Source organism: Mastigoproctus giganteus, chromosome 4, assembly GCF_048544385.1.
Source record: "Mastigoproctus giganteus isolate SK-2022 chromosome 4, ASM4854438v1, whole genome shotgun sequence".
NCBI classification, from domain to species: Eukaryota; Metazoa; Arthropoda; class Arachnida; order Uropygi; family Thelyphonidae; genus Mastigoproctus; species Mastigoproctus giganteus.
The window spans coordinates 244,973,599-244,997,731 of NC_143578.1; the positions used below are offsets into that span (position 1 = coordinate 244,973,599).

General features: G+C 36.5%; 1 protein-coding gene across 4 annotated transcripts in view; it reads left to right on the plus strand.

Annotated features, from left to right (window-relative positions):
- LOC150087593 (uncharacterized) overlaps positions 1-9,484 on the plus strand; it is a 107,943-nt gene extending 98,459 nt beyond the window's left edge. For all 4 annotated transcript variants that reach the window (XM_090372156.1, XM_090372157.1, XM_090372158.1 and 1 more), the window contains one exon: positions 9,362-9,484. In XM_090372156.1, coding sequence (XP_090228282.1) covers positions 9,362-9,407 — 46 coding nt within the window. In that variant the 3' untranslated portion in view covers positions 9,408-9,484. The remainder of the gene's footprint in view (positions 1-9,361) is intronic.
- The last annotated feature ends 14,649 nt before the right edge of the window (positions 9,485-24,133 follow it).

Sequence of the window (24,133 nt, forward strand, 5' to 3'; positions counted from 1 at the left end):
GTTCCAAAGCAATTTGTAACTCTTAAAATGGGTGATATTTCAATCATTACTACAGTAAAAAAAACAGTATTGGTAAAAGTGGAGTAGTTAATCAATGTTTGTGGAATATATGGGTTTTTGAAGTATGATAAAATGTTTAAAATTGTTGTTTATCCCATTCTTGTTGTTTCTCATAATAATACAAAATGTAAGTCTGTTTTCAATCATGTCAGTCATTGAATAAAGAACAGAATTGAATTCAGATCGCTAGTGTCTGTAAAATAGTTTATTTTGGTTTTAAAAGGCAGATGATTGGGTCTTTTATTAACAGACTTTTAATGCACATTTCTTGAAAAAAAAATGATAAGAAACTATTGGTTTCATATCAAGACAACAAGTGAAGAACTATTTTGCATATGTTCACAAATGTTGCATGTTTATGTTAACTTATTTTAATTAGAATTAAAAAATCAAAGAATCCAAAAATATTCTTATAAAATCAATTACTCATTTATAATGATTCATAATATACTCAGTATATTATGAATCACTCATTCATAATATACTGGAGGTGATCACCCAAGTGTGAATCTGTAGAAATATCATTGAAATTTTGCATAATAAGGAAAAAGTTTTTCAATTTCTTTTAAATCACTAACACTATGAGTCCTTAATCAGTTTTGCTAAAATACTCAGCATGTAAAACTTACTATGAATCAGGACTTGCATATTAAAATTTTAAGGTACAAGGGGTGTTCAATAAGTTATCTACCTAAGTTATCTTCCCATAGTTATATTTCAATGATTTATGATGTTTCTACATGTCTCAACTTGAATCATACTAATTTTGATCCCACTATATTTTTAGGTTGTGTTGCTGTAACAGAAAGAAGGAAGACACCTGTATCAAATTATGGATTTTCTGAAATGGGAGCATCATTTAGTCTTCAATTTTCTCAACAAGGGCCAAAGGCCATTCATGAAAGGATGTTGGCTGTGTATGTCAACAGTGCACGTTCAGAGAACCGGATGAAATTCTAGTCAAAACAATTCAAGTGGGGTAGAGAGTCCATTGAAGATGAGCCACGTCCAGGAAAGCCTGTGACAGTGACCACTCCAGAAAAGTGCCAAGCTGTGGAAACCCTTGTTCTGAATGACTGACAGTTAAAGGTGTCCCAAATCTTAGGGAATGTGAAATATCTGAGGGAACAGTTATAGCCATTCTCCATGAACATTTGGGGATGATTTAGGCAAGGTGGGTCTCCAGATTTCTGACACCTGTGCAGAAGCAATTCAGAGTATGGTGTTGTGAGGAGAATTTAGAGCTTTATGAAAGGGATCCATAAACTTTCATCTCCAGAATTATTATGGGTGATGAAACATGGGTCCATCACTGGGATCCTGAGACCAAGCAAGAATCAGTGCAATGGAAGAACAAGGGTTCTCCCTTGTGCTTCCATTGCACTGAATGATGTCCCACCCAAAAAAATTTTGGACACAACCTTCAGCTGGCAAGATTATGGCCACCATTTTTTGGGATGCTTAGGAAATTTTGTGCATTCACTACTTAGAACACATGCAGACCATCACTGGGAGTCATATACCTAAGGGAAGTCATAAAGGAAAAATGCTGTGGAAAACTTTCCAGAGGTCTGCTCCTTATTCACAACAACACAGCACTGCTGTTGCTGCTGCTTTGAGAGATTGACTTTACAGAATTTACCCATCCATCTTACAGGCTGGATCTGGCCCCTCTGACTATTTCCTGTTTCTACACCTCAAGAAAAAAGATGTACATGGACGTCACTTTGCCGATGATAATGAACTGAAGTCTGCTGTTTCTGCATTCTTTAATGGAGGACTAAGAATTTTATTTGTATTTCCTCAGGTATTTCCTCATTGCCAACAAAATGGAACAAGTGTATTGAACTTCAGGAGAGTTACATTGAAAAATAAAAACAGATTTTTGCCTCTATATCATTTCCTTCATAGGTAGGGTAGATAATTTATTAAATGTCCCTTGTACTCACCTTTTCTGTGTTATAAATAGGTATTCCTATTATTATTGGGAGAGGTCTCACTCAAATCCTGTTAGAGACCAGTGGAATTCTTAAATGCCTTTTCAATTGGATATAGTCAGTCAATCTTAGGCAGAAGTATTAGGGTTTTCCTTGAGCTGTTCTGGGCTCAGCTTGCACAACTTGTCTAACATGGACTTGTAGAAACATAATACATTATCGAAATAGGCCTTTGCTCTCAGAATTCATAATGATATTTATTTAGCTTGCTGAGGAAAAGCGGATAAAATAGGTTTTAGGTAAAAAAACTTCTAAATTGTTCGGACTACGATATGAAAGCCCTATCTCTCCTACAGGACACCTCCATCTATGAGCCTGTATCCAATACTCCCATGAAGATCCTAGAGCAATGCGAGACCAGAGTCAACAGCCTGGTCTATGGTTGGTACAAGTCTGGCAAAATCTCTGGATCCTTGCACTGGTGACTACACTCCTCTGGATGCCAGATTCCACAGTTCTGTGGCTTACCAAAAGTCCACAGGCAAAGTGTCCCCTTACGAGCCATCGTCTCCTGTTGTAATTCCCTGACATACGTTGTCGAAGTTTGTTGCAAACCCTTGGTAGGCAAAACCATTTGCACAATTTCCAACAGTGGAGAGTTTCTGAACTTGATTTCCGGTGTAATTATTTCAAATCAGGTTATGGCCTCATTCAACGTAGTATGACTCTTCACTTCAGTTCCTGTCCAACTGGCCATCACGTGCCAAAGAACTGGACAACGATCAAACCCTGGGCAGCAAACTTCACTATCTGCAAATGACATTTGTGCCACCCTCGAGTTGTGCCTGACTGGTGGTGTGGTTATGTATGGTGAATCCCTTTTTTGTCAAATACGTGGCACAGCCATGGGTACATCTGTCAGCTCGGTCACAGCAAACATTGCTATGGAGGAACTAGAAGGTTACACGTTTGTGGGTCTGCCAGATCCTATAGCCTTTGGTGTTGCTGTGTCGACAATGTGTTTGCTTCTTGAAATGAGGCCTCCAGACCTCATTTCAAGAAGGATGTAGAGCTGCTGGAACGAGTAGGGCAACAAGATTAGTGAATGGAACAAGGGTTGTTCTCATGAAGAAAGGCTTAAGTTTTGCAAATTACAGTGTCTGGAGACTAGACACCAGCGAGGTGATCTTATAGAGGTGTATAAAGCCTTGAATGGTTCAAGCATGCTCAATGCTGATGGAATTCTTCCTCTTGCTCAGAATAATTACCTGAGAGGGCATAAATTCAAATTGAAATTTGCCTTTAGCCAGCGAATAGTTGGCTGGTGGAACAGACTTCCATCCTATGTTGTGGAAGTTGATAGCCTAAATAAATTTAAGGCTCAGCTAGACAGATATTTGGAACTAATGGAGGGGTGAAATGAGAGTGGTTTTTTTTTTTTTTTTTTTTGGCTGATGCTGCAGCTTGCTTTCTTGCATCAATATGCCTATGCTAATGCTAATGCAAACATCACTGATTCCAGACACACCTGTCAAAATGCACTGATCGATATCTAATCAGGAAATGACCTATGTAATGCATGAGCAATATTGTTGCATCTGAGAGAGCAGGACTAAAATATTTACTAACTATATCGAGTCCCTTCATCAGCTAACATTACAATGGAACATCAAATGATGCCAGGTGTGATCATGTAATAGACAAGGAATCATTTGCACGAGGTTAGTGAACGTTATGTGGAGGCAATTATGGCTCGAATAAGTGACATAATCGCCCTACCTTCTTTTCCTATTGGTTTGAATAAATATCACTAGGAGGAAAATTTTTTTTATGTATAGAGAGATAATGTATTATATTTATTTAGCTTGCTCAGAAAAACAGATAACATAGATTTTAGGTAGAAAAACTCTTTAATAGAAACAAGTTAAAGCATAGGTTATTTGAGATAAAAATAAAGTAAACAAGTCACCAAAGCTTTCGGACAGAAACTGTTCTTCCTCGGTGGGAAAGCATTATTACAAAAAGCATTAATACAAAAAATAATAAAGAATGCCTGGTCGTGCGAGGTTAAATGCATGCCACAGGTGCAGAAACTATTAGCAGCTGGAAGAGTCTTGTTGTTGTAACAACAACACTTGGTTCTGTGTGTGCCAATGTTTATCATTCAGGAGGATGGCTGCTTCAATAATGGGGTGGATGCAACTTCTTTTGTTCCAGTTAGAATCGTGACAATAGAAGATGTGGAGTGTTTCCAACTAGATGTGATAATGGTACTGGCAGGATTGGTCAATAATTTTAACGTCATGGCATGGGTCGATATCATGCTGAGTAGGCCAGAAGTGCTCCACGATTGCTGAGTGTTCCAAATCCACAGAACGGATTGCCCCCTCATGCTCAGAAACTTGATCTTTGAGCCTTCTGCCAGATTCGCCAACATAGCAGCTAGTGCAGTCACAGCAGGAAATGTGGTACACTGAACCACTCTGCAAGTTGGGGAGTAATCGGTGTCTTTACACTCGAAACGAGGGACCGTAATTTCCTGCCTGAAGTTGTAAGCACTTTATCTGGTAAGCCCATAAGACCTTAGAGAGTTGTTGTGACAGGTCTGGGTAGTAGGGGATAAAGGCAGTTGAGGCAGGGTCGTCGCTTTGTGTACCTCTAGTGTTTGCTGCATGGTCACGGGCCTGTAGGTTATACATATCCAAGGCACTGCTAGGGTAGACACATTTAGCAAGGTCTGCTTTTAATTACTTGTTCAAATTCACAGGTCTATAATTACTTGTTCAAATTCACAGGTCTATAATTACTTGTTCAAATTCACAGGTCTATAATTACTTGTTCAAATTCACAGGTCTATAATTACTTGTTCAAATTCACAGGTCTATAATTACTTATTCAAATTCACAAAGGAGGATCAAATCAGCCTTTGAACCTCCTTTGTGAATTGGGGTCACATTTGCACTTCTTGCACATCTCCAGTCTATGAGTACCTCCCCCGAGTTTAAAGAAGCTCTCATAATTATGGCTAAGGGTTTGCTTACTTCCTTTGCTGCCTCCTTTAATATAACTGGATAGATCCCATCCATCCCAGATGCCTTTTTTATGTTTATCCTCAACAATTTCTCCTCCACTTTCCTCTCAGTTATTACAAAATCATCTAGCTCACTGCCAGAGTTTACTTCACCTCTGACATTCCCCTTCGTGAATAACTCCATGTGTGAATGTAGATGCGAAATACTCGTTTAGTTTGTTAGCCACCTGAGCAGGATCATCAACAGTTGAACCATCAATATCCAGTGGATCAATCTGATTCATCCCTTTCCTTCTAGAGTTTACATAGGTAAAGAACTCTTTTCTGTTTTTCTTTGCATCCTTTGCCAAGGATTTCTCATAATCCGCCTTTGCCTGCCTAATCTCCTTTTTGACTTGGTTACAGACCCGCTTATATCTGTCATAGGCTTCCATGTCACCCATTAATTTATATGTATCCCATGCATTTTTCTTCTCTGCCATATGTCTCATTAGTTCATCTGACATCCATTTAGGTATAAACCTTGAACAGTATTTCTTAGTTGGTATGTAAAGCCTAGTAGTTTCCAAGATAAATTCTTTGAATGCTTTCCATTTTAAATTTCCTGTTGGTAACATCATCAGTTGGTCCCACTGTATAGAATTTAAGTACTGTCTCAGACCATCGTAGTCGCCTTTACGAAAACAAAAACCCTTCCCTTAACCCTGATGGTAATTACCTCTTTGAGTAAATCCCACTTCAGCACACTGTGATCACTGCCACCTAGTGGTTCCTTTATCTGCAGATTCTTAATGCATGAAGAATCGCTACTGATAATCAGATCAAGAGTATTACTCCCTCTAGTTGCCTCCTGAACATGCTGATGTAGAAAACAATCATCCAATAAATCCACAAAAGCCTTGCTAGTGTGTGAGTGACCAACCAAATTAATGGGTGACGAGTAATTACAGACCGGTTAGTTTAACTTCTGTTCCGGGTAAAATAATCGAGTCACTGGTTAAAGATGCATTGCAGGATTATCTAGACAAGACTGCAGCAATAATTCAGACATAGCATGGGTTTCTTAAGGGAAAGTCTTGTCTGATAAATTTGATTGGTTATTATGATGTGGTTACAAAGGAACTGGAGGCAAAAAATGATTTTGATATCATATACTTGGATTTCAGGAAAGCTTTTGACATTTTTGCACATGGAAGACTACTGTACAAATTGGAGCAAAATGGTATTAAGGGTAAGTTGCTACAATGGATAAAAGGATGGTTGAGTGGGAGAAGACAGAGGATGGTAATCAATGGGTGCTGCTCTTCGTGGACTAATGTTATTAGTGGAGTTCCTCAGGGTTCGGTGTTGGATCCACTGTTGTTTTGTATATTTATCAATGATTTGATGAAGGTATATCAGGCTTAGTATCAAAATTTGCAGATGATACAAAGGTTGGCAGGGTTGTTAATGACAGTAATGGCAGTGTGTTACTGCAACAGGATCTAGAAAATTTGGGCAGATGGGCTGAGAAGTGGCAACTGAAGTTTAACCTTGACAAATGCAAAGTACTGCATATGGGTAGAAGTAATGCCAGAGAAACGTACCAACTGTGTGGTACTACACTTAAGGAGGTAGAAAATGAAAAAGACCTGGGAGTAATTGTGCAGTCAGATATGAAGTTTTCTGAGCAATGCAGACAGGCTGCCAGGACAGGTCAAGGGTTGTCAATGATATACAGGAATTTTGTTAGCAGGGAAAAGGAGGTGATTGTCCCTCTGTATAAGGCAATGGTCAGGCCATGCCTTGAGTACTGCATGTAGGTCTGGAGGCCTCATTTTAGGAAGGATGTAGATTTGCTTGAGCGGGTACAGAGAAGGACAACAAGATTGGTGAGGGGAATGAAGGGATCCTCTTACCAGGAGAGACTTAAGTTCTGCAAATTGCAGTGTCTGGAGACTAGACACCTGCGAGGTGATGTGATTGAGGTGTATAAGGCCTTGAATGGGTTGAGCACTCTGAATTCTGATGGGATTCTTCCACTTGTTCAGATTACGAACCTAAGCGGGCATAAATTGAAATTGAGGAAGGACAGGTGTAGAATAGATGTGTGGAAATTTGCCTTTAGCCAGCGGGTGGTAAATTGCTGGGAAAAATTTCCATCTGTCGTGGAATTTGATAGGTTAAATAAATTTAAGGAGGAACTGAACAAATACTTAAGAGGGGATTGTTTTGTAAATTTTTATTTATTTTTTTTGGCTGATGCTGCATAAGCTCATACGCTTGCTTTCTTGCATCACATGCCACTACTACTACTACTAACCCACATATTCCAGTCAATATCTCGGAAATTAAAATCCCCCATTATAAGACTCTGATTTACCCGCCCACTATTTCCCTGTACAGTTTCTTATTATACTCATCAGAGTCAAACTTACTTGATACTGCACTGTCCAGCGATGTCGACTGGCTTCGCTTCCTTGGATTTTATGTGTTTCTTAACTAATAACATAACTCCTCCAACCTTCCTGTTCTGTCTATCCTTTCTGTACACATTGTACTCCCCAAATTCCAGTTCTCCATTCCTTATATCTGTGTGACACCACGTCTCTGATATCCCAACAATATTAGCCTTTGATGTTTTGAGCAATACCTCAAATTCATCAAATTTATTAACCAAACTCCTAGCATTAGTGTACACGCAAGTATACATGCACCTGTTCCTATTTTTAGCTACCCTAACACAACCCATGTGTTTACTTGTACCGCAATGACTCCCAGCAGTCTCTGAAATACCCTGCATCTTGTTTTCCAGGCTGCTGCTTATTCGAATAGAAGCAGTGCAAGAATCACTTTCACCTCTGCCAATGGCTTCTATTAGTCCTTGTATCCCCCCCCAAGCTAGCAGTTTTCCGACCCACGTAACACTGCCTCGATAGCATCAGCAAATATTCTTGCACCCTTTTTATTTAAGTGTATCCCATCCCTGTAGAAGCAGTCTCTCCTGTTAACAAATCCTGTTTGATTTACTAATTATACGTACTAGCGTAGTAATTAACACAATGCCACGACCTAGATTGGCATTCACCAATCAGTTTTATGAAAGGTTATGAACCAATCGTAGAATAAGTTCAATGATGACAGAGCAAGTGGAAAATCAACGCTACAGGAAGCAGGTAGCTAATAAACAGGCTGAAACTCGATGAACCGTTAAATGGCTCAGATGTAACGTAAGATCTTCACAAGATCGTGATAACGAAGAAACCACTGAAGTATCATATTGCGATTTAGGTGATGTGGTAGATGAATGTCAACATTGTGGCAGATTATCTTTTCACAGCGAGCTCGGATGAGCTGCACATTTGTGTTGTCGCTGAGGGAAGGTATGTTTGTCAACGGCAGATACCTATCCAGATGCTTTAAAGACTGTTGTTTGGCAACACAGAAAAAGGGAGATGCTTCAGAGAAAATGCTTGAGTCTACAACTATCTTTATGCCTTCATGTCTTTTCATGCCAAAAACATGGACTTTCAAGGTGATGACAGCCATTATATGATACGAATGCAAGGAGGTGCCATGGTGAAAGGAATGAAGAGTTTAATGCCCGTTAGAAATGTTCCACAATTCAGCCAAATCTATGTTTATAACAAAGGAGAAGCGTTGATGGAACGAGCTAAAAGAGCAAAAAGCACTGATGTAGACTTGAACGTTTTTTCGTTCGAGTCTAAATCAGTGAGTGAAGCTCCCTAGGTAATATAAAAAAATTTTCCTTGGAGAAAGAGGAAGATATTAGTTTTTTTTTTTTTTTTTGCTTAAAAGGATATGATACCTTAATATACTTCACTCTGTTTACACTCTTCCTTCTGCTGCAGCTTTTGTTTAAAAAAAAAAAAAATTTTGTCAAAATTGGTACACCTGTATGATATTATCCACTTGATTACTTGTAGGTCATTGAACTTATTTAAACGTTATTTTTAATAGTAAATAAATTAACATAATTTTTCATATTTAACTTAAAAAAATGGCATGTTTGATAGTTATATGAAATCATATACAAGATACTGTGAACCTTGTAGCATATTTATGAATAATGATTTTCAAGTTAAATCAGAGTTTAAAAAAAGAAAAAATATAGGAGGATCAAAATGATTTCCCAGTTAACCAACAGTGCATTAAATAAATATCAAGGGATTTCTTGTTGTTAAATTCTATTAATAATTGATTATTTGGACAGATATTTTTTTCATGGTTTGTATAATGATAATTTAATTCATTCAAAAAAAAATGCATAGTTTCACATATTGGCTTTATTAACTGTGTAGTTTTTATGTTTAACTTCTTAATTAATATTCAGAGAACAGTTACAGACTTCAAGTCCTGGTGTCCAGACTGATGTATAAGTGAAAAGTGTATTGCTTAAACCACGGAACAATAAATGGAAACTGCCAATACCGACTGAAGTGATATGAAGATACAGTAGTTTGAATTGTTTAAATTTGTATCTTTTATATATGTATTAATATTATTGCTGCTTCTCTTATGGAGAGTAAATTTAGTAGTTAGTTTTTGGTATATTACAGTTGTAATTCAGAATTTTGCCACTTGTTGATAAAAACAAAGTTGATAAAAGTTTTCTGAAAATTGAAAATAAGGTGAATATTTTAATTTATTTAAAAAATTATATTTGTCATTATAATTTCATGTTCTGATATTTGGACTGTTGGTGAAAGTAGATGAGCAGATTCATTCCATTTCTTAGTGATTTTTATTTTGGAAATTTAAACAACACATTTCTGTTACTCAGTTGGGAATGAGATTATGGTACTAGTGAAAGGATTGATCTCATTAGCTGTAATCTAACTTTGGAACATTTGCATAATTAAAGCTATATATTGGAAATTTTAGTTCATATCCATGATAGCCACCTGTGGCCTTCCACTTGATTATTAAGTAAATTAAAATAGTCATTATAATAAAATTATGTTAATCATTAACATAGAATGATAAAATTCAGAATTTTATCATTCAGAGATAAAATTCAGAATAAAATCAAGTCGGAGATAAAATTCAGAATTTTATCTCTAACTTGGTGTCTTCCAGATATTTATTATTTTTTTAATCTAGAAACATTGGAGTGTGTGGATTAGAATGTGTGGTTATGCATTGTAACATTATTCTGAAAGGGAAATGAGTTAATACAGTTATATTAATGAGTTCTTATTTCTTTTTTAATTCTTTAATCTTATCGAGAGATAAATAATACTGTGCATGTGCTATACGGAATATTTGTGTATGCAGTTATTTATCTCTTGATGAAATTAACCAACAAAGAAAATGGCTCATTTAAACTTGATTATTAATTCACTAATTCCAAACTCACCTGTGTACTCATAATATTCTATAATATAGGAGAAAACTTAACCTAAATTATACATCCAAATTACATTTATTATACCATACAATCTGTTGCACTTTGGCTAGTGATGGCAAGCTGGAGTATGGATTTAAGAAGAGGTGCCATGTTACTCTGCTTTTATATTTTATTTGCTGATGTAGTATCCATTGTTGACAGTTATTCTATCCACAGGTCAAACAATAGTTAAAGTCCCTTCCCCCTTTGAGTCAGTATTTCTTCATTGTTGGATTTGTTATACAGGGTGTCTCAAAAATATTGGTACAAACGTTTAGTGGAGGTAGGTAACATCTAAAGGAATGTGAATCGCATAGGAACCCATAACCAGAAATGTCACAGGAAAGTAGTAGCAAAGGCACAAGAAGCAGAAATGACACATGACAGTAATTAGTGGCAAACATTTATTTGACATAATACTAACAGTGGAGTACGACATGGATGCATTTCATGATGTTACAACAGATGCTCGAAGGTTCCACCATGAGACGCGATGCATGCATGACACTGACGCAGCATGGATTGGCGGACACGGTCAAACACACCTGGAGTTTCTTTGACAGTAGCAGCAGCAGCGCAGACTAGTCTCTCCACAAGATCCATTTCCGTCGTCACAGGCGATTCATACACGATAGATTTGAGTGCTCCCCACAGAAAGAAATCAAGGCTCGATAAATCAGATGAGCACGGGGGCCAGGCAACGGGTCCACCCCGGCCAATCCATCGACGCCCAAAACGCCTGTTCAAATGGTTATTAATGGAACACACCTTCCATAATGGTCATGTCCCCATCATGTTGAAACCAAATGTTGATTCTCACATTTGCTGGAACATCGTCAAGTAACCCTGGTAGAACTTGTTCAAGAAAGATCCAATATTTATCGGAGTTCATGTGGGATGGTAACAGGTATGGGCCGACTAAGCAGTCACCGACCATACCTGCCCACACATTTATTACGAAGCGATGTTGTGCCGCATGGGAGCGCACACCGTGTGGGTTGTCGTGAGCCCACACATGAGCATTGTGCTGATTGAATAAGGCTTCCCGAGTGAAATAAGCCTCATCCATGACCAAAACATAGGCTGGAAAATTCAAGTCTTGAACACTTTCTTGGAGAAACCACTGCGCAAAAGCCACACGTGCAGGATGATCTTGGCGGAGCAGTAACTGAACAATTTGGAGATGGAAGGGGTGTAAGGAATCGTCGTGCCAGACACGTTGTACACTGCAACGAGACACTTCTAAGGCAGAGGCAACGGCACGTGTACTGGTAGTAGGATTATTGTGAACGGCATTTAACACACCTTCTTCCATGGTGGGAGTTCGCGTTGAACGTGGTCTGCCCGCACTACTCCTGTTACCTCTAAATGACCCATAATTGCATAAATTTTGATGCACATGCGCAAACAAACGGTGGTCCGGTACGTGTCTGTCTGGGAAGCATTCTCCATAAATTCGTTGAGCGGCTCGTCCATTGCCCTCTGCTAATCCATACACTAGGTGCATGTCTGCCAGCTCACAGTTTGTATATCGATGCATGCTCTTCATGCGGCGACTACTGCTTGAATGAGTAAACCAGAAATTTTCCCTCTCACGAACTGGTGAACAGCGTCGTGTACCGACTTACGGTGACGTTTCCAGTTATGGGTTCCTATGCGATTCACATTGCTTTAGATGTTACCTACCTCCCCTAAACGTTTCTACCAATATTTTTGAGACACCTTGTATATGTAAATTAGATTTTTAAGATATATAATGGCTTACAAAGAAATAGTTTCCAGGTATTGAACCTGTCACACACTGCAACTAGCATAGGAAGGCCACAGAGCAGCTGCAGTTATTAGTATAGCTATATTTTTCATGCTTAAGATTTTTATAGTAATCTTCTGGAGTTTATCATTCATTAGTTACACAGTCCATTGGGGGTAGGGGGTTTCCCGTCTTGACTTCTTGTCACTTATTACTTAATAAAGTCATCAGGCATGTCATGGTTTCCTGTTTATTTCCCTAACATTTTGGATCTGGGTCTGATATTACCATGTAAAACAGAACTTTAAAGGATGCCACCCACATACGGATCTTCAGCAGTTATTAATATGTAACTATGCCACATTAGAAAAACTTTATATAGGAAGTCCCATTACATCCCCCCCCCCCACAGCCAGCTGTATATATCTTTCATAACTTATCTTTCTTTTCTCACAGAAAAACCAGTCTCATATTGGAATTATTTGCATGTCATTTTTGTTGTCAAGTGTGGCTTTATTATATCAGAAAAATAAATTTCTGCTCTCCAGACTATTATAAAAAAAACCGAACAGCAAATATACAGAAATTAACAAAATTTCTGTTTATTTTTGAGAGGGCTGAGACATTTATTATCATATTTGGCCACTTCCCAGTGATAACTGCTTCCAACTCACTCTTCTTGCACTAGTTATAATGGCCCAGCCACTTGTTATTTTAGTTCCAAGAACTCTCTTGTTTCCTCATTAATTGTAGCTTGGTGGGGGGAAGGAAGAAGAAAGAAAGGAAGGAAGTGAGAGAGAGAGAGAGAGAGAGAGAGAGAGAGAGAGAGAGAGAGAGAGAGAGAGCACATTATGGTATTAATACAACTTCAGAGAAGAGCAACGTTCCTGCCATAATTGGAGTTTTGCCTACGTAAGATTTTTTCCATGGTGTGTTACTATTCTACCCTTGTTCTTCTTTCTAGTTTTCATTGCTTTAAACTGGCACTGCTGAAACCCCAGCCAGTGGACCAGACTTGCCTTTAAACAGTTTTATCAGCTAACATGATAATTTTAAACAATAACAAATTAATTTTTAAAAGATAATTTTCATTTTAATATGAGTGATTTAAATTTCCTGCTTTTTATTGCTATTATTTATTTTTTAATTTGTTGAGAAATGGTGTTTTAATGAACCACTAGATGATGTAGTTTTCTTACACACTTCTTGGTGATTGTATTAAGCAGTAAATAAATTTGCTTGTTTTTTTTTGTTTGAAATAATGCATGCATTATAGTGATAAACACTAGTTAACCTCTATGCAGAAATATAAAATAAGAATGTGAATGTGCAGTAATAATCATATGCGGCTGATTATTTTGAACAACATATAATAACAAATAATAACTAAAAAATTTGCCTGCTAAATACCCTTTGTTAGTCTTAATTCAATATAATAAGTGAATAATATAATTTAAAGAAAAAGTTACTTTAGCACACCAAGAGTCAGCTTCCTGTACAAATTTGTTGGAACAAAAAAATTCAATCTCTGAAGATTAATTATTTTTATACCATGAAATACCGAACTCATAGATGAATAATTTGCTCTAAGAAGAGAATAGGAGAATATACAGCCACTCCCCGACTTATTTAAGGATTGCGTTCCGTGGAACTTTACGCGCCAAATTTACATAAGTCGGAATTTCCCTAAATGCTTATGCAGCACTCGCAACTATACGTGCTAAATTTGATTGAAGACAAAAAAGAAATGTTCGACAGACATGTAAATAGAATTAATTATTAAATTTTTTTTTATCTCACGTAGAAAAATTACAAAAATGTGCTTCACAATGTACAATAAAAAGATTATTCGTAAAATAATAAGAGGAGTTTACCTCAATATAGTACGTAGAACACTTCCGTATGATACACTCCAGAAATTAAAACGGAAAAAACGAAAAAATCGACAACTTACCGGTACATTAGAGTAAAATATAAATAATTAAATAATTAAAAACCAATTTAACACAATTCAAATCAATTTAACACAATTCAAATCAATTTAAAACAATTAAAAATCAATTTAACGCAATTAAAAAGAATCTAATGAAAATATTTAAAATGATTTTCCTTCCTCAATACTTTCTACGTTGATATTAATATTAATATCAACGTAGAACGTATTGAGTATTACAGCTCTGATTCATACTATCTAAATAAAAAGATTAAGACAAGTGCCAGCACAAACACCTTATAATCAAAAATAATATGAGAAGCTCAAGGGAGGTGGCATAATTACATTGTCAGAGTGTTGATCAGGGCCTAGGGGTGTGGAACTACAGTGGCTGGAGGTGCTGACCGCCAGTGGTAGTGGTATTGGCAATGTTAGTAGTCAAGATGCCTTCCTAATTTCAAAAGAAAATATATAATTAAACATTCCTTGCTATCTAATTTGATTAGAAATTATAAATAGATACAAAAAATCACCCTTAGAGAGAAAATTACACTTACATTGCCTAAAGTATTTCACTCTGCTTGCGAGTGTCTGGTTGACTCACTCACTGGATGAAGGAGGGGGGTTACATAATGTCAGTAAGTTTTACCTCTCGAGCATCATTGCCAGAATCAACGTCTCCAGCTGATAAGTATGCTGCTGCAGAGGTTGAGGGCTGTGGAGATTTAGAAGGGATTGGTTGCTCAATCTTATGAATGAATATATTAATGGATGAATGGATGGTGGCTTTTTTCTTTTCTTCGTAAATTTCTTTGTAGCAGGCAAGCATATCATTCACCCCTTCTGTTAACTTTTAAGAATCATTCGCTGTTGGGATCCATCTTCTGAAACCTTGCCATTGTCGATGCAGTTTCACAGAATGCCATTACCATCTCTCTGGTGATGAAGCATCGCGGCTCCTCATTTGGTTCATCTTGAGTGTTCTCAGCATTTTCTGCTCACTATTGTTGCTTGCAAGTCAATAAATTCATCTTTAGATAGTTCTTTCTCTTCCTCTATTAACTCCTCTATATCCTTTAGCATCAACCTCCAACTGAAGTAGCTCTGCAAGCTTTATAATCTTATCTGTAAACTCTTCATATGATTTGTCATTTTCAAATCCTTTGAAGCCTTTTACATGCTGTGGGCATATTTTCTTCTATATGCCATTTAAATAACTTTTAGTAATTTCGTCCAGGGCTTATTAATATTTATATTGTAAGATTTCCAAAAGTCTTTTAACGTCAAATTTTTCTCACTGTCTACTGCAAACAATGCCTGAGCAAATGAGTACAAATGAGAAAAAAAAAGTTTTTCGTCTTGCATGGGACTGATAGGGAAAGAGTAGCAGGAGAGTGCTATTGGTACACCAGCTCCAGTAAAAGCCCCACAACCAGTGTAGAAAGTGAGGAGGGAGGGGGAAAAAAAACGTTAGATACCGCACCCGACTGCAGAAAGAAAAGAGCAGCAGAAGAGATAGGGAGAAAAAAAAAAAGTTTTTAATCCTGCACAGGACTGACAGGGAAAGGGTACTATGAGAGTGCTATTGCTACACTGGCCCCAGGAACAAGTCCCAGAGCCAGTGCAGAACATGAGGGGAGAGAGAAAGAAAAAAAACTTGTTTTAAACCTAGGGCAAATCTGGATTCACCTTCAGAATAAGCCTCTTTCTCTGAGCAAAAACTTCTTTTGCAAAGGCCTGGAGTGCTACAAGATTACTTGGTGTTTGAATTAGTTGTTCCACTAAAGTTGGGAAGGACCTCTGGATGTTATTCCTCAGCTGTTCTCTGGATTCATCATATATTGCACAGTCAAAGAGTATGTGGGACCAGTTCTCCTTCACTCCACAGAGAGGTCTGACTCTGCAAGCCTAAATTGAAGAAATTTCTCATTGAGAGCTCATGTAGTGACTAGATAGGTTTCCATCGTGAGAGTAAACCATTTAGTAACAGATTTTGCCATGTCAAAAGTAACATCCGCTATAAAGTTTTTTGACTAGTCCCTTGTTGGTTGGTGTCCCATTTTGTATGCCATATATTAACCAGCTCATTATAGCAGCACAGTCTCTCTCTTTTCACATAGTGTCTAAGTTAAGGTGCATGCCTAGGATTGCAGCAATCCTAGGCATGCACCTTAACTTAGACCTCTTCCGTATTCTGTAGCATAGTCCCCTATAAACTACTAAGAGGTCCAGCAGGAGAACCCCTGCAATGACTTGTTTTGCTGCTGTGGAGACCATTCTGCAGATCTGATGGGTGACCAGGAGAAGTCCCCGTTGGACAGAGTTCAGCTTCTCTAATTTTAAATTAACTGCCCAATGAAACCATGCCCCTGCAGAGAATGTGACTATGGGGAGGAACACCGCATTGTAGTAAAGGAGTATTGTGTGCTTGGAGAGCCCCCAGTTACTCCTGGAGATCCTGACTATTAAGGCTGAGAAGTTTCTTACTTTTATGTTGAGATTCTGAAGATGTGGGAGAAAAGTAAGTCTATGGTCAATGATGTTACTTAGGACTCTGGTTTGAGTCACAAGAGGTAACTGTATGCCTTGGATTTTAACCTTGGGGGGACCTTCGAAAGTTGAGTTTGGCTCCAAAGATCATCATCATTGGTTTTTGTTGGATTGATTTGGAGCTTATTGGTTTGAGTCCAGATGGCAAGGTCGTGAAGAATGCAGTTTGCAGTGGTCTCAAGGACTCGCCGAGAGTGGCCCAAGAAGATGATGGTGAGATCATCTGCAAATGCAATGATCTTGGTACTGTTGAGGCTGCAGCGAAGTCAGTCCTGAAGAACCAGGTTCCAGATTAAGGGGCTCACTATGGAGCTCTGTGGGCATCCTCTGTAAATTGGTCAAGTGAATTGCCTATGTCTTGCCTGTACTGTAATGGTTCTGTCAGTGAAGTAGCTCCCAATTAATCAGCAGAGTGCAGCCTCTCAAGAATGCTCTCCCACCATACCCGGTCAAAGGCCCCCTCAAAGTCTATAAAGATGGCCAATGCAACGTCACACTATCTTTTAACATTGTGGAAATCAGAGCGATGCTGAACCTATTCAACCACCCGTTGCTTGCCACGAATTTGGCTTGGGTTTCGGCAACTAATGCCAACCTATGTGATTCGAACTTTCAAGCTACCTATTTACCACAATTAAAATATCAGCAAAATTCAAATGTTCTTATCAATACAAAACATTAGTGGCTGAAGTCATTTGACTTCTGTCACCATTGCCATGTGTTGCTCTTCTCTGCACTTGTTCCAACAGATCCACATCCTTCTTAAAATGAGTCTTCCATACCTATATGCCGTACTCAAAATGTAGCCTAACTATTGCCTTATACATTGGGAGAAAGGTTACCTCCATGTCCCTGATGATAAAATTCCTATATACAGGGCCGGCTTGAGGTTATGTGGTGCCCCTAGGCCAGCTTGGTTTTCAGCGCCTGATAATTTTTTTTTATTTTAAATTTTTAAGCTTTATAAATTTTACAAAAGGTGCATGTCATAATAGAACATATTTAAAAAATCTTACATAAAATTAAATTTACAAACTTTTATTTACAAAAGGTATATAACAACAATAAATTATTCGAAAACTAAACAAAATTCTTGAATAAAATATTTAAAATTATACTTGTAAAATAGGTGTATAATAATAATAAATGTAATAATTTGCAAAAACAAAGCAAAAAAAATCTTAAATAAAGTATAAGCTGTGTCTATAAAGTATAAGAATAATTATTGAAAATCATAGCAAAAAACAATTTTTTAACTAAATTAAAACCTTTCTGGCTTTTACTGTTGCAAAATTTGTTATCAATTCTTCCATATCAAGTTCTTTTAAAATATGTCGTTCAATCAATAATATTGTTAAACCATCTAATCTTTCCTGACTCGCAGTTGTTCTCAAATGAATTTGAATAAATTTCAGTTTCGATAAACTCCTTTCCGCGCTAGCCACAGGAACAGGCAACGTTAGGAAAATGCGGATAGCAATGAATAGGTTTGGTAAGGAAGATGTTAATTGCTGATCACAAATGAATTGGAGAATTTTCGTGGGTGACATTTCTTCATTCGAATATGAACAGTGAAGATATCTAATTTCGTGAAGTAAATCTGTTCCCCCAATATGTCTTTTTCTGCTGTTGAAAGCATTTCTAAATTCCTTTTTTTTTTTTTTTTCCTTGCCTTTTTCCCATTATATGAGGTCACCATTTTTTTTTTTTTTTTTTTTTACTGTTTTGGCATGAAATTTTTATGGCCGGATGCCCTTCCTGACCCCCTTACCCTTTATCAGGGCTCGGGATATGCAGTAGTTATTCCCTAACCTTCCGCATCCTCCATATTTGGTGGTCACGGGCTCAAACCCCGGTCTAATCAGAAAGTGTGTGCTACGCACTGCTGCTCCTGCCCACCTGGCTACAGAGGTGCCCATTTCTAAATTCATACAATGTTTTAAAAGTTCTATGTCATTCATAGACTTACATTTATTTAAATTTAAAAGAATATTAAAATTATTATTGTGTTTCGCTAACAAATCAAAATGATCCTTCAAAGCAGTGATGCCGTGGTCCAAAATGTTCAAAAAAAAGTTTTTAAAATTTTCTTCTTCATATTGCTTCATCTTTATTTTCGTAGGGAAACATTACTTTTCGTCTACGTGTTTTAATTTTTTCAAATTTTTTTTCAATATCTGATTTTATTGCAATATCTTCTGCTTCTAGCAAAATATTTTTAAACTTTTCGTTGCACCTATAATCATGAAGATATGGCAACGAACTAGCAATAAGCAAATTTGCATTTTCTAAATTTAATCCAACTTCTTGTAAAGCCTTACTTGTTATATTTATGTTGTTTAATACGTCATGCCAAATAATTAATGAACAAATGAATTTAAAATTTGCAATGTTCTCGAGCAAGGCATTTGCTTCAGATTTGTTTTTGGCAATTGTTGAAGTTTTGATTGGCTGTTGCACATTCACAAAACTTTTCCGAAGCTTCAATTATTTGTTCCAGTTGATATCTTAATGATTTGAGCAAATCTATTTGGCTGGACCATCGACTATTACTAAGAGGTTTTAAGGTTAATCCTTTAATATGTTGTTTTAAAACATTCCATCTCTGTGTAGATGATACGAAAAAAATGTAAAGGTGTACAATATCAATACCAAAAAAAGACACAGCTTCTACACAACAGGTAGCTGCATCATTAACCATTAAATTTAATGTGTGAGAGGAACGTGGAATGAAGAACGCTCTCGGATACAAGGACAATATGCGACTCTGAACACCACTATGTTTTCCTCGTGTATTGGGGCTGTTGCCATATCCTTGACCTCTTAGATCACACAATGAAAGATCATACTTCTGTAAAACTTCAAATATTTTTTCTGTCATTCCTTTACCTGTGCTATCATTTATATTTATGAATCCTAAAAAATGTTCACATATTTCGATATATTTTCCTTCTTGATTTGGAAAAGGTAGTATATTTATAAAACAAACTATTATTGTCATTTGCTCAGTATGAGAGAGATCTGGCATGCAGTCGACAATTATAGATTAATAATTACTTTTTTTCAACTTTGTTACAATTCTTTCTTTAATTGCAGTATTTAGCAGATTAATAATTTCGTTTTTTGATTATTTTTGCCCAAATAATGTTGACGAATTTCACTATTCGTGATTTTCCTTAAGTGTTCTTTCATAACGGGGTCGTTCTCTGCTAACAGTTCAACCATCTTTAAAAATTTTCCATTGTTATCTTCGTACAATCTGTCGGATGAACCACGTAATGCGATATTTTGTGTCCCCTGAAACTTTGATTGAAATAATCCTTTCTATGACATTTCTCCATTGTTTTATATTTTCGTTAATCTGTTTGTGAAAAGCACTGTCAATAGTTGTACAACTTTCAATCCTTTTTATAAAGTCTTTCCACGTGGTATAAGCAATTAAGTGTTCCTTAGATGTTTCATGAGCATTTAATCTACTGTGTATATTTTTCCAATCATTTATATCTTCAACTGTTAATGCAATTTTTAATTCAGAAAATAATTTACAAGAAAAACAATAGGCTGCATCCTTTGTATTCGAATAAATTAACCAATCGCGATGATATTTCACCATTTGGAAGTGTTCAATAGTAGAAACTTGGACTAAATTTTCTATTTTTATCATTTTTAAACGTTTCAGGAAATGTGTAATTTGTTAATTGTTTCGGTCTAATTCTTACAAGAATGTCTGTAATAGATTTCACATTTTCTGGCCATACACCAACATCTTCATAATTCTGTAAAGACTCTTGAACGGAATTTTGTCCAGACATATTTGGTATACTTTCAGTTTCACTGTTTAAGCTAAAATTTGGTAGTAGTATAAGTTCATCTCGTTTGCTTGCTTGTTCATTTTATAGTTCTACCGATTCTGTAGGAACTTCATTGTCACGCTCGTAAAATTCTAAAACTGCAGCAGCGCAGATAAATTCTTTTGGGCAAGACTGTTCATGGTCATTGTGGGATTTTTTAACAAACTTTTCAAGATTGCCTTTGCATTTATCCAAAAATGCATTTTTTTTCCGCCTTCCTCTTTCGATTTTCTGCCCCAGAAAGTTTCTTTTTTCTCATCATCTTTGGATTTATTCTAGAATAAAGTGGAATTTATTTTTTAAAATCCATTTTTATTTATTTGAAAAGTAATAAAATTTCCAATATAAAATGTAACCACCCCTGATAAATTATTACCATGCTATTTTTTACTCTAAAGACATTGTCAACATATAAAAATATCAGATGTGGACACCACATAAATTTCTTATATCCATGCGTATGTGGCATTTGGTGTAGTAAAATCAATTAATTATTAATGTAACCATTTTGTTTCGTTAAATTTTCTAAATTTATAAGAAAGAAACTGACTGCAACAATAAAAATTAAATTTTAACAAAAGGTGCATTGCCGAGCCTTTATAAATAAGATACAAAAAATTGTTCGAAAGTTACTTTCAAATAATAATTTACCTATTCTAATCAGTGAAATGCAACAACTATTGCCCAAAAAAATTTTTTTGTCTCTTCAAATAAGGAAAATTTGCATTGTGCACCAGCGCTACATTAGAGTAGCGCTCATTGCTGCATTCAATTACAGTAAATATTTTCTTTGTTCATGGAGGTATCTTGTTTTTTACTATGGACACATAAATTGTTCAAGTTAGTGAAATTATACAAGAATACACTATTGAAGAGAATGCAATTCTTTTGTTTAAATATTTTTTTCAAATAAAGGTATTAACTAGAGAATTTTGATTGCTTATAACTTTGTTATAAATTAATGTTGCAAAATGCAATAAAAAATATGAAGTACAATTTTTTAAAACTTCTAATATATTCAGTAAAAATCAAAAAATTATCTTGAGAATACCTTTAAATATACTTAATAAAAAAACAATGTCATAATGTGATAGTGACATTTATCTGCAAGATAAAATATTTTAATTTGTAGGCTCCTTTAAATTGTTAATTTAAATTAAGCATGAAAATAACTATTTAATTTACTCACCTCATTTAAGAACTGATAAGTACACGTAAACCTGATGCACTACAAATTACACTGATTTCCCTGTATGAATTCTTTCAAACATTCAACCCGAGACTACTGAGAAACGTATATGTTTGTTTTTATACGATATATTGTATGAATTAAAAATGTGTTTCTAGTTCTTGCAAATATCGCTAGAGTGCACTTCAATAGTAGCCAGTGTTGCCAATATGTGGGGAATTTTATAAGCCCACGGGTAATTTTTGGGGAGGCTTTGATTGTTGGGAATAACGTTCTAGCCTCGGTCTGGATGATTTGGCTATCAACACCTTGTAAGACAAGACAGGCATCATAAAATTCTTTATTGTTAAAAGCAGTTTATAGTTATTGCCAAAAAAGTGCATATAGAGCATTCAGCATATCAAAAAGTAAGAATTCTTTGTACAGTTTCATGTACTCTTCTATACAATTTAGTAGGTTCCTACTTGCTTGAGAACTAAAAATTATTTTAAAATTGCGACAAGTATATATGGCAAAGGACAATAATAACAGGCAAAACTTGTTAGTAAAGGGTAGCGTTATCTTTCATTTTTTCATACCCCACTCATATTCTTTGGTAGCAACCGTTAATATCAAGATAACAAACCATTCATAATGTAAATAGTGTTTTGTCCATAAAAGAGCAAGAGTCTCCCCAAAATAAATACTTTGCTTAGCGTCATTTATTGTAACAGTAATAAAATGTATCGCAGAAGTGTTTTAATATGACCTGGTCTTGGCGCATTATAGCCTTAGATGCTAATGCGGCAATAAAATTCAAACCAATCAATCAATCAATCAATCAATCAATCAATCAATCGTTTTAATATGAGTGTCGTCATTACAATGCTTCGACTCTCTGGTCATCTTTAATACTATTACTTTTTTTTTTTACGATGTTGGCGCCCCAAAGCCATTGTGCCTAAGCCTAGAGCCGGCCCTGCCTGTATCATTGACAGAACTACATGAGCTATCCTAGCAGTCTGTTCAGAGAACTTCATATCAGATTGTACAAATTGCCCCATACCTTTTTTTGTTCTCCACTGCCTTGACTACTTCCTAATTAGTATGTTAATGTGGGATTACTGTAGTATCTTACATCTATCAAGAGACCTCCGTACCCGAGTGGTCGGGAGCAGGAGTGCAATACCACATGCTCCTTGAGTAGACCGGGGTTCAAGCCCCTGACTGCTAAATACGGTCGATCTGCCAACCTGCACTGGACCAGCAGATTATGGTCCATTTCCCTCAACATGAATTGTTGAGGAGGCTTCCATTCTGCAGTGGGTTGATGATGGCTGCAGTTTACCTTTTTTTTTTTTTTTTACATATATCAGTGTTCATTCTTCAATTGCCACTTCTCAGTTCATCTGTCCAATTTTTCTAGATCTTGTTGCAATAATATAATCCAATTCCTGCCATTAAGCACCCTATAAACCTGCCAGCCTTTGTATATTATCAGCAAATTTAGACATTATACTTAGTATGCTTTTATCAATGTTGTTAATAAATATTGAAAAGAACAAGGAGCTCAGCACTAAAACCCCGAGAGACTCCACTAATAATATTAGTCCAAGAAGTATATGTCAGCTGCATGTGATATTAGCATTAGTTGAAGCATATGATTCAAGAAAACAAGCTCATACAGCATCAGCCAAAAAAAAAAAAAAAAAAAAACAACCTTCCATTTCACTCATCCAGTCACTCCGAATGTTTGTCTAGTTTAGCCTTAAATTTATTTAAGCTATCAACTTCCACAACAACAGATGGAAGTGTGTTCCAACAATCAACTACCCACTGGCTAAATGCAAACTTCTGCACATCTATTCTACAACTGTCTTTCCTTAATTTGAATCTATGTCCCCTCAGGTTCTTAATCTGAGCAAGTGGAAGTAACCCATCAGAATTGAGCCAACTCAAACCATTCATGGCCTTGTACACCTCAATTAGATCACCTTGCAGGTGCCTAGCCTCCAGAAAGAGCAACCCTTTGTTCTCTCAGTAAGAGCATCAATTTGTTCCCCTCACCAGTCTTGTTGCCCTTCTCAGTACTCGTTCTAGCAACTCTACATCCTTTCTAAAATGAGGCCTCCAGGCCTGTATGCAGTACTCAGGGTGTGGCCCGACCATTGCCTTATACAAAGGTATAATCACCTCCTTGTCTCTGCTGGCATTACTGTTGGTCAAGGAAGTCTATCCTACAGGTGTTCAGGATTGCAACTTTCTGGAGTTCTTTGTAGGTGTTCTCTGAGAGACCTATTGCTATTAGGCTGTTATGTAGGGTCTTTGGCACCATTAACCGGTGGTTGATACAGTGATTGGGATGGTCATTACTTGTTGCATATGCCAAATTTCTTTGATCTCCAGTTTTAGATTTGTGTACTTCCTGATTTTCTCCTCGGGTTTTCTGGTGGTTACCAGTATT